The 12,216-nt window shown below is 42.7% G+C and overlaps 1 protein-coding gene across 1 annotated transcript; it reads left to right on the forward strand.

The window, feature by feature from the left end:
* Positions 1–2,193: 2,193 nt before the first annotated feature.
* Positions 2,194–6,128, forward strand: LOC131219519 (pentatricopeptide repeat-containing protein At3g48250, chloroplastic). Its single transcript, XM_058214702.1, has 2 exons — positions 2,194–2,381; positions 3,969–6,128. The coding sequence occupies exon 2, from the start codon at positions 4,011–4,013 to the stop codon at positions 5,880–5,882; it is 1,872 nt and encodes a 623-aa protein (XP_058070685.1). The 5' UTR covers positions 2,194–2,381; positions 3,969–4,010; the 3' UTR covers positions 5,883–6,128.
* The last annotated feature ends 6,088 nt before the right edge of the window (positions 6,129–12,216 follow it).

Below are 12,216 nucleotides of genomic sequence, written 5' to 3' on the forward strand. Positions count from 1 at the left end.
CGCAGAACCGAACCAAACCGTTAACCGAACCGTGGACCCGATCCGTTGAACCGTGGCCCAGATCCACACCGTCCATTGTCTTCCTCTTGGAATTTAGACCGTGAATGGTGAGCTTTAATCATATGATGATATGGCCCACCTGAATAATCAAGCCTTAAAAGCAGTCAGACGGCCTTCTTTCGATCGTTGTAGAGATCATGAGGATGTACACGGCTAAGAAAGCTCAACATGGTTTTAATGGATTCTACCCCCTCTACCTGATGAACGGTTCAGATCCATCTCTCCCTGCATGATGGTGGCCCACAACAAAAGGACGGAAGCTCTGTTTTCAACAGAGTTGACGTACGTCGACTCTGTGACGTTTGGTGGCCCACTTACTGAAGTCTTTTGGAAAATCTACTCCGTTCATGAGATTGAGGACGAAAAACCATCAGGAATAGAGTGCTTTTGGAGCAAAATCAGCATGGCCCATGAGCTTATCTACTCCGCCGTCCATTTCTTGTTCAACGGTCATAATTCTACAACAGCCTGCATGGTTTCAGAATGCCACATTGCCAAGGGTTAAATCTCCCTTCTGTACACAATGGACAGTACAGATCGACGATTTGAATGTGGAGTGGGCCACACTGAGAAAATTGCAAAGGGTCTTTTGTTAAATTTTTTAAAAAGCCAGAACCGTGGAACCGATCAGGAACCGAACCGGTTTTCACGGTCCCGGTCTGGTTCGGTTCTAGTGCGCTAACGGTTCGGTTCCGGTTCCAAAAATCTCAGAACCGTTAGGAACGGTTCGGTTCCGGTTTTACCCTAGAGTCTTCTAATTTCGAAGATTGTTTCGGTTATGAATTATCCACCCTCAGATCATTGACTAAAGACCCTAGCTCTGATGTAAAAATAGCAATGCCTTGCGATGTAGTGCAACTCAAGAAGAGATAAAGGGTGCACTAAAATGATATTGGCACACGTGACAGATCCTAGGCCATTCATTGGTGGGCCCACCGTGAAACATGCCTCCACCTATTTAGATTTTACATTAGGTGGGCCACATCATAAATGGGCCATGCCCCAAAATATTCCCAAGCTTAAGATTTTCTGTTAGCTAACATGCCTATTTGCAGGTTGCTAGTTGGACTGTCCATTGGAGATCTTGTGGTATGGCCCATCATAACGGGCCTACTAAATAAATGGTTGCAAAACAGCTGATAAAACAACCTTTTTTAGGGATTGTAATAAAAACAACAAGCAATATGTACGTGCAAAACGAGCCCATGCACGCCACTGTATCTACCAACATGGAAAACGGGAATGAGATCGAAACCATATGTAAGGTGGGTCACATTCTTTAGATGATCTGGATCAAAATCAGGCAGGTCAGGTCTACAGGTGGGCTGCAATTTCCAATAGAAATGGACGGATGGATAAGCTCTTGAAAAGTTTTAACCGTCCAACTATTTCTAACATTTGGGGCACATCCGACGTGGAAATCATCCTCGTTTCTTTGCCGTGGGATTTACATGGAGGGAACCCCATGATGGATGGTTCGGATGTCACGCTTGCCAAATAGAAAGAAATTGCTAGTTCAAATCAAACCATAGATGGAGCTGTATGGAACCGAGTTAGCTCGGTTAGCTCACTCGACTTGACTTGAAAAGGCTCGATTCAACTTGGTTCGAAATTGAGTTCGTGCTTAAAAAAATTTCGAGCTGAGTTCGAGACTCGACTCGGATCGAATCAGTTCGGCGACTCAATTATTTTGATATTGATGTTGCAATTATATGATGAAATGACTCAACAAAGTGTCGGTGGCAAGGAAGGTAGGGATATGAAACAAATACCCTTCTATCTTGATTTTTATGTTGCTTACTGAGTGTTTGATGAAATACCTGTAAATCAATGCTGCTTTTACATTCCGCGAGAGATTGAAGGTGTACTCTGTGTTTGAGAAAATGACGCAGAGGCTTGAACTAGCCCGAGTTGCTGACTGAACCGAGTCGAGCTGGCCAGTCAGGCTTGAGGACTGAGCCAAGCTGAGTTCAGCTAGTGGCCGAGCCGAGTCGAGCTTGGTGCTCGACTCGAGTACACCTATTTAAGTACCCTTTTTTGGCTCATGAAAGTGTAACTCAGGACGAGTGACGCTACAATGGCACGGTTGTAAATAGTAAAACCTTTTTCAAAGAGATATTCGAAGCAGAGAGACTTCAAATACAAAATCGAGGGTTTCTTTCCCTCTTCTCTCCTTCTTCGTCGAGGCAAGCTCCCACAGTCCGTCGAGTCAAGCTCCGTCCATCCGAGGCCGGATTCTATCGTCCTCCGCGGCAAGCGCTGTCCATCAGAGACAAGATCCTACTGTCCGTCGAGGCAACTTCCGTCCATCCAACGAGAAGGTATTTGTTTTGTTTTTCTTCATCCCTCTCTCTCTCTCTCTCACTCTCACTCTCACTCTCACTCTCACTCATGGAGGGAGTGAAGGGGCCCTCTTCCTGAAAGGGACCTCGCCCCCCATGCATATAAGTGGGGCCCACTACACGTATTCCTGGGACTGGTGCTTCTGTTAGGTGGGGCCCACTCTTCCTGAGCCCCCATTCACGGTTGGCCCCATCAGATTGACGCTTCAGATCAGCTGACCATCTTCAAGCACGTGCACGCAGTGGGCCCCACCTAACAGATGCACCAAGTGTCAGGAACACATGTACGCGTAGTGGACCCCACGTGGTTCCTTTTGGGAAGGAGCAATGCTACGGAGATTCGCATTCCTGCTACTCAGATTCCTTGCGGGCTCAGCTTGTCATAAACAATTCAATCGGTTAATCTGGGTTTCACTTACAATCTTCAAAGAGCTCGTTCTGCCTCTGCCTCCATTCGCAATCCGGCATGTGTTACCTGCTACTGGGGTCCGCATGCTTAATTTGATGATTAGCATTGTATGTGTTGCCTACTACTGGGGCCCACATGCTTAGTTCGATGATTAGCATTGTATGTGTTGCCTACTACTGGGGCCGCTAATGCAGGGGCATTTTTACACCGGGCTCGAGTGGGGTAGCCTGTGGGATGCGGGGACACACTTGAGGTGGGTGACCCATGTGATTTGAGGCCCACGAGGGGGGTTCGGCCGAGGTCCTAACCCATGAGATGTGGGGCCTGGGCTAGAGATAAAGGGATTAATTCGCCATACTCTAACAATTCAAGCTTTTAGAGCAAGTGGTTAATTGTCTTGCATCAAATTGGTATCAGAGCGGGAGGACTCGTGTTTGAGACTTCTCACTGGGGGTGATTAATGCAGGGGCATTTTCACACCGGGCTCAAGTGAGGTAGCTGGAGTTGATAGGCCTAGTATTTTTTGTCCACATTTGCTTAGGCTGTACCTCAACTATTATATATTTGAAATTACACACACAACTCACCACCTTCCAAGTTTGACTGAAGTAAACAATGGCTTGTACAAGAGGCTTGTTCCTCCACAAGTCCTTGTTGAATAAGCTTATTCTACATGTTCTGTGAATGGGGTCCATCGGGCATGTGTACGATATCCAACCTCTCCAGCAAGTCACCCCACCGTGCAAGTTGGACACCCTCAAAATTAAGCCTATCCAACCATCATGTGGGCCACCACGTGAATCTGGAGGTCTTGGGAGACTTGTCCATTGTTGTCTATGGTGGGGCCCGCTGTGTTGATTATAAGACACCCAACCCATGCATTATATAAGCCCCGTCACAATTATGGGATGCCCAATACAATCATTAGTTGGTCAACAAAAAAAAAAAAGTCGGTCCAAACCATAGAAAGTAGTGGACAACCATCCAAAAACCTCCAAATTCACGTGGTGGCCCACATAATCATCCATGGTATGGCTCTAATCAAATCAATTTATCGGACCCACTTGTACAAACTGAAAAAATCTGAGTGTACCATACAAATTCCAGGATCCAAGTTTACAGTATTAACCATTTGCAAGCATATGTCCCTTTTACAGGCTCCATTGATGTTTCCTTTGTGAAAGAGATTCACAGCAACCATGAAAATTTCAAAGGGAACGCTGGCATCTTTGAGAGCTTTTAGTTCTCTCCTCTCAAGACCACCTTGCACATCTCGTCCTCTCCATTTCCAGTCGATTCCTTCTTCAAATCTCCTCCCATCTCTTCCTTCTCCTCCTGTCCATCATCATTATCAAACTGTCAATTTCTCATCCCAGCCAAACTCCATTTCTGAATTGATTCTCTCCAACCCATGGTCCAAAGACATCGAAGTTGAGCTACAAAGTTCCATCCCCACCCTAACCCATGAATCTGTGCTATACGTGCTGAAGAAACTCCAGAAATCCCCCCAAAAGGCTGTCAATTTCTTCAGGTGGGCCTCTGTCGAGAAGTTGTCAAGCATCAGTGCTGCGACATATGGTTTGATGCTCAGGATCTTGGCTCACAAGGAATGGATGAAGGAGTTTTGGATCATGGTCTATGATCTTTCCAGCCAAGGTTTTGAGATCGATAAGGCAACCTACGATACACTCATGAGTACTTTTGGGAAGGCAAAGATGGTGGCTGAGACTGCAGCTTTGTCGAAACTCTACTCTCAGATGGCGGAGAAGAGTGCGACTGATGCGAACGTGAATGCTGTGATTGGGATCGTTTCAGGATCTGATTGGGATGAAGATGCCAAGAAAAAATTGGACGACCTTAAGCTTTCGTTGTCGGATGCTGTCATGGTAAAGGTCTTGAGAGAAGTCCGCCTGTACCCTCTCCGGGCATTGGGATTTTTCAATTGGGCTGGGAAGCAGCCTGGTTACGAGCACAGCGCAGTCACTTACAATGCAGTTGTGAGGATTCTCGGGCGGGAGGATTTTATTGAGCAATTCTGGAGCATGGTCAAGGAAATGAAGAGCCAAGGGCATGAGATGGATATCGACACTTATATAAAGCTATTGAGGCAGTTTGTGAAGAGGAAGATGATGAAGGAAGCAGTCGAGCTTTATGAGTTCATGATGGAGAGCCCTTATAAGCCTTCAGCTCAGGATTGTAATGTGCTCCTGCGGCAGATCTCGCTGACTGGTAGCCCGGATCTTGATTTGGTTTTCAGAGTTGTGAGGACCTATGAAGCAGCTGGACACTCTCTGTCGAAGGCTGTTTATGACGGGGTTCATCGATCTTTGACTAGTACGGGGAGGTTCGACGAGGCAGAGAAGATTCTGAAGGCCATGATGGATGCCGGGTTTGAGCCAGATAACATAACTTACAGCCAGCTGGTGTTTGGACTCTGTAAGGCCGGGAGGTTGGATGAAGCATGCAAGATGTTGGATGAGATGGAAGTGCGGGGATGTATTCCAGATCTCAAGACATGGACAATTCTGATCCAAGGGCATTGCCTTGCAGGCGAGGTGGACAAAGCGCTTTCCTGTTTTACAAAGATGATGGAGAAGAACTGCGACGCCGATGCTGATCTGCTTGAAGTCTTGGTAAATGGTTTGTGCAGTAAGAATAAGGCAGGTGGTGCATACACCCTGTTTGTTGAAATGGTTGAGAAGGCTCGTTTGAGACCTTGGCAGGCCACGTTCAAGCATTTGATACAAAAGCTGCTGGGAGAGGGGAAACTTGAAGAATCAATGAAGCTCCTGCATCTAATGAAACGCCACAACTTTCCGCCTTTTGGTGACCCTTTCGTTCACTACATATCCAAGTTCGGGACAGTGGAAGATGCTGTTGGATTCTTGAAAGCATTGACCGTGAAGCAATCCCCATCATCTTCAGCATATCTTCATGTTTTCGAATCCTTCTTCAAGGAAGGTAGGCATTCTGAGGCCCAAGATCTGCTCTATAAGTGTCCTCATCATATCCGTAACCATGCTGACATTCTGCAACTCTTTAGTTCTATGAAACTTAGAAATGCTGCCTGACCATTCATTAACCCGTCCGGCACGTCATGGATATGTCTTGAAATCTTCATCTCTATTGTGCGTGCTTAATGTTTTAAATAGATGCCTGCCTTCAGTTCTAGTGACAACATTTAAGATTTCCTTTGAGAAAGAGATACATGGTCGGGAATGTTTATTGATTCTATACAGAAATCAAGGGTTTAATTCACAAGACATCTTATCAATGCGGTTTGTGCAATGAAAAAAAAAAAAAAAAGCTTTTCGACATGAGCTTGGGGCATTGTCTATTCAGCAGAATGGTTTGATTCCTCTATGATGGATTGAACTAGCATTCTCAGGATTTTGAAAATACGAGATTACTAGTTTGAGCACTTCACCTCTAACAGTTAAAGACTAGCGTGTTTTAAGTAGTGAGGATTAAGATTAGAAGTTTTCTTCAATGCTACTTGTAGCCATTGAAGTGCTTTTCTTTTTGATTGGATATGGTTTCATTGATCACCATCGTGCATAATCTTTCTTTCCTTTTTTAGTTCATTTTTCGAAGCGAATGTATTATAATTACTAGTGTAGGATCTAATTGCTTGTCTTCTCTTCTAAAAATAAATAAATAAATAACTTCTAGTAATCATTATTAAGAAAAGTTTCATGATTTGTTATGCTTGACTTTTTTAATGGTAATGAGAGAATTTTCTTGAGTTGAAATAGCACAAAGGCTACAAAAGCGATAGGGAATGAGTGAGATGAGAAATCATCCCATTTATTCCTCATTTACATGGAATCATAGCTCCCAAATAAACCCAAAATATCTTTCCAACTCCATCCCCTTGAATTGGGCACTTCCCAAGGACCAAGACACCGCCCTCCTTTTGCCCTCTGGAAAACCATTTAATCCCTTTCAGACTTTTATTGAAAGTCCTATTGATATGTTCTCTCTATCAATTAATCAAATGCAGGTGGTGTGCTCTCCACCTTTCTCAAAAAATAAATAAATAAAGTTTCTTCGTAAGGACCAAGATACGTACAAGAAAGACGTGCCATAGAATCTTTGGGTATAACCGTATAAGTAATTCTGATATGCACATATTTTTGTTACAAAAAGGTTGAGTTTGATCTAATAACATCGAGTGTGATTTAATTCAATAGTAGAATATTTGTTGTTTTCATCATTGTCGTGTTAGTGAAAATTCTCTTATGTTATTTTATTTTATTTTTTAAAGTTTAAGATCAAAATGCAATTAAAGTTAAAGAGGTCAAAAATTTTGTTTTTTATTTTGTTTCTTGTTTTCGTTCTTCTTCAACTGCTGAGGTGTTTGCTTTTGTTTGGTTTTTTGTTAGAGAGGTCAACATACTCATAACTTCTAGTGAAGTTTTATATCAACTGGGGAAACCTACATTTTTTACATGCTGCAAAAGATGTTCCATATAATTGGCAACGTTCAGTATTTTTCAATGTGTGTGTGTGTGTGTGTATTTTAATTCATTGAAGTGTGGTTTTTTGGCCATTTATCATGAAACACCGCTCATCACGGCACATAATTAAAAGCAAGTTTTAGTGATGAAGTTTACAGTTACATGTACTCATTTCCATGTTAACAAGATGCAAGAAATGTTTATGGGGTGATTAATCTCTGGTTTGGGGTTTAGGGTTTTAGGGTTTAGGGTTTAGGGATCTGGACTTGAGCTGGTCACAGAGCTCTCAACTGAGTTGTTTAGGTTCTGGAATTCCATCTCGTTTTGGATCTCAGGTTGGGTCAGTGGGGTTTGGGTTGCAGTGTTAATATTTATTTATATTGATGATTTCAGCCACAAAATGAGGTTTCCTTATCCTTAAACATGTATGAGAACTCATTTACACACCATACAAGTGGGACGTGTGTGCATCTAATCCATCCATTGGGTGGGGGCCAACCATGTAAATGCTCTTATTTTTCACTAACCCAACTCAAAATCTAGATCCAGAGTAGACCTGGACCTAGCAAGACCTGACCCTGGTTAGCCCGGTTAAGGGTACTATAGGACCTGATCCGTTGACAGCCCTAGATGCACAGATCATCTCAGGGTGGAGCTGTGGGCTGGTATGATTGATGACACACCTGGCATTTTATCAATGAATCTTGAAGTTGTTTTTGATCACTCGACCCAAGGAGAATGCTTTAATATTCCATGGAAAAATTCTTTTTCTATGGACTTCTGGAGGAAAGGATGGACCAAAAACATTTTTGTTCTAGGCAGCGAAACTCAGTCGTGTCTTTTTGATGATTCGATTCTGTCCTTAATAGCATCAAAGGCGTCACTGTAAGAAATATGGGGTGAGTTGGGTATTTCGAAAATCATGATTCATTGCAATGCTGTAGCAGTTTCTCCAAGGTTGTGTTTGGGTTTGATTGTATGAGGCACTGTTTGGTCACCAGTTAAGAAACAAGTTCATTTCTCTCTTTTAAAAAAAAAAAAAAGTTAACAGAGGATTAAAAAATGATCTTAATAATCCATAACTTATATAAACTATGATGTCTAATACATAAAAAGTATTAACTAAAATGAGATGAAATCATTTGTAAGTGGCAACCAAACATGGCCAGTCACTCATATCGATAGAAAATAAAAGCTTTCAAAGATGCCTTTACATCTACTGGGTTAGGCATACATTTCATGGGTTACAGCATGAAAACGACACTGATTGTGTTACTTAATCTATCCAAGTTGGACTGTTTTCTGATTTTTGCTTCTCCAGAGAAGATGAGACGCTCAAAATGAAAGTGTTCGCAACGTATACCGAAAGGGTACCAATTGATGCCAACCATTAATGACTAGTTCGAACACCAGGAGCGGTCTGTTCCCTTATTTGACTACTCTTGGGGACATCAGGTGGATAGGTACGGATTCCCCCCGGGAGTGTCAGGTTGCTATTTGCTTCTATCATTCGGCAGTCAACCGCCTCGCCTCACCCGCCTATGCCATCCACCCAATAGGAATCTTAGACCAACTACTGGTTGGACTGTCAAAGTGTCCCAATGCATGGGACCGGCACTATCCCCACATGGGCACTCAAACCCATGATCTCGGTGTTTAAATGCACTCTATCTACCACTGAGCCATGAGTTAGAATCTGGAAAGAAAATAGGTTTTTTAAGAGTTGAACCCAAATATCCCATCGTCCATTTTCAATAGCCTAACATGTTCTATGTGTGCTAATATACCATATGAGCCATCGTCCATCTTCGATACAACCATGTGCTAGTATGCAATGTGCTAATGTGTCACATGTACCACTATTCCGTCTTCTCCTACACCCTACACATGCAAAACTCCACATGTGCTAATGTGCTACATGTGCCACCATCCATCTTATCATGCTCACATGTACTGATGTGACACATGTCCTGCCATCCATTTTCTCTTGCAGCACCCCATGTGTAAAGCACCCAAAATGTGCCAATGTGGTACATTTACCATCATCCATCCACTTCTACATATATGCCACAGGTGCCAATGTGCCTATATGCACAAGTGCTATAATCTGGCTTCAAGTGCCCATGCGTTTCAAATATGCCAGTGTATTTTTTGTTCACATGTGCCAACGAATATCTTCAAGCACCTTACATGCGCCACATGTTCATTAATTCCGCTTCAACTACCCTCACAATGCCATGCTGCATGTGCTATTCTCCATCTTCAAGCGTCCTTGACATAATAGTAACTACAAGGAGATTATTTATTTTACCAAATAAATAAGGAAATGGGTTCTAAATTTCTAGTATATCTTATTGGAAAACAATGTTTCCTAGTTTCCCAAGAAACTATTTCATTTCCTATGCTTTTCACAAAATCTTACACGTTGGATTGGGGCTTGCTTGAGATGTTTGGTGCACTAGGAGTGATCTCAAAATAGCGTGATTTTTGGTACGTTCCTTTTTCTTGATGAGGCACATCAGATGAATGGATTGGATGGCACATAAACCACTGTGAACCCCACATTTAACTAATGGCAACGTCCCCATCCCAGATGTTCTCCATGGTGTGGCCTACTCGAGTTTTGGATCGGCCTGATTTTTGAGTTCTGTGGTGAAAATAAGGTAGTGGACCTGATGGACGGGTAGATATCATGCTTGTTCCTCCCGCTTAGCAGTTGTACCCCACCGTGTATATACAACGATTGTAGGTGATCAACTGTCTTGTAACAGATGCTGTAAGATAAAGACGTTTCCGGGATTTTATAGGTGGTGGTGAAATTGCAGTCCCATATAACTGGCTGTGGGCCCCTAAAGGCCCAAATGGGCTTGTGAAGTTGCAATTTGATCTGATTTGGATTTTGGATACTGTCAAACATCACCATTAGATATGCAACTTTTACAATGTAATGGGCCCCACTTGTTTTTGGTCAAGAGTCTCTGTTCAAAATTCAATCCGTACAGTGGACCATGATATGGAGACATTGATCAACAGTCCATAATCTAATCTAACAGCTATACTAATTTGCATGATCATGCCTAAATCAGATCTTACTCCAACAAAGGTCTGTTTTGGTGGCCAAAAGGTGTGTTAGACTACATTTGAGCTCCTTTGGGGCCTACTGTTATGTTTCTAACATCCACTCCGTCCATCAGTTATGCCCCCTTTATATTCACCATACAGCCTGAAAATCAGGCTGATGTGAAGCTCAGGTGGGCCACACCATTGGGAACAGCATGATTTTGATGCAGACCCCTCAGACATCCAATGGCCCGCAAGAATAATCAAATGGGCCAGCCCTTTGATGCCGGAGTTGGGGCCCCTACCGAACGAACCGAGATCGTTGTGACGCTATGCGGATGTAGAAGAGAAAGGATCACATACAGTTCTTTCTCTCTGGGCAACATATGTAGAATATCCAAGCCGTCCAAAAGGTGGATCTTAGTATGATGAACAGCTAGTGAGAAAATCAGGCCACTACGCTTTTCCATCAGGAGACGGAATTGAAATCAACCAATCATATGACTCAATACTTCTGTGGCCTATCCAATGAGTAGATCGTTCTGATTTTCTGGCCAAGTGATCTTCATGATGGTGCCCCACCCTTTGCAAGGATTGGATTGCCCACACGTGACATGTTGGCAGGAAAGAAAGGGGTGGATGTGAAACCCATGATACAGGGACTGTATGTGATCATTTCTGGATGTGGAAACCCTCTTTTTGAGTGGAGCACCAAGCAAAAATTGAAATTTTGAATGGGGCCCACCCAATGGGTCTGGTTGATAAGTTCAAAATCCACGCCCAAACCAGCCCACTTCGACACTTCTTCTGTGCTGCTAACATTGAAAAGTTTGCGTTTGGTTGCACCACATATCAAGATATTTTTCACCAAATTGGATTGAATAATCATGAAATACAGTGAAATTTCATGATATTTGGTGCAACCAAACACACCATAAATGACGGCATAATTTTCCTACTTCCTAACACAAGGTTGCAACTTAATGATGCAATTCAACGTTTACATCTACATGCCATCTAAGCTTCTTGATTCCTCTATTATTGTCATTTCTAAATTTGTTAATAACTTTTTCAGGACATCTCTTTCGGCTATGTTTCATCGACAATCTTAGTAGGGTGAGAAGCATAAAGTAACTCAAATTAAACCATCCAAATTGTGGGACCCACTATAGAGAAGTGTCTATTTGGCTTCACCAAACCATTCTCCTAATTATTCTAAGCTCTTTACGTTGGGCGAGCCCAAGCCCAACGGATGAAGAGTTATAATTAAACTAAAACTTACTATTTATAGTAAAACGAAATTAAAACAGGAAACGACAGTCGATCCAGGGGTTTTTCGCAAATCCGGGCTGCGCAACCCGGCGTAGCGGGGTTGGTTGGCTTCAGTAGCTCGTTGAATAATCATGAAATACAATGAAATTTCATGATATTTGGTGCAACCAAACGCACCATAAATGACGGCTTAGTTTTCCAACTTCCTAACACAAGGTTGCAACTTAATGATGCAATTCAACGTTTACTTCTAAATGCCATCTAAGCTTCTTGATTCCTCTATTATTGTCATTTCTAAATTTGTTAATAACTTTTTCAGGACATCTCTTTCGGCTATGTTTCGTCGACAATCTTAGTAGGGTGAGAAGCATATGGTAACTCAAATTAAACCATCCAAATTGTGGGACCCACTATAGAGAGGTCATCATCGAAAACAATCCTAACCTACAATCAGTAGGAATTTGCTTGTTGAATTCGGAATATTGACAATTTTTCGGTTCAAATGTCCGCTAATCAGCTAGTTAGGAAATTACATTCACATAACCTTCACTTCGGAGTTGTGCAATTTGTGACTGCCTGCATATCAACCATCACACTCTACCAGAGCATCAAA

The sequence above is a fragment of the Magnolia sinica genome, chromosome 11, assembly GCF_029962835.1.
Source record: "Magnolia sinica isolate HGM2019 chromosome 11, MsV1, whole genome shotgun sequence".
NCBI classification, from domain to species: domain Eukaryota; kingdom Viridiplantae; phylum Streptophyta; class Magnoliopsida; order Magnoliales; family Magnoliaceae; genus Magnolia; species Magnolia sinica.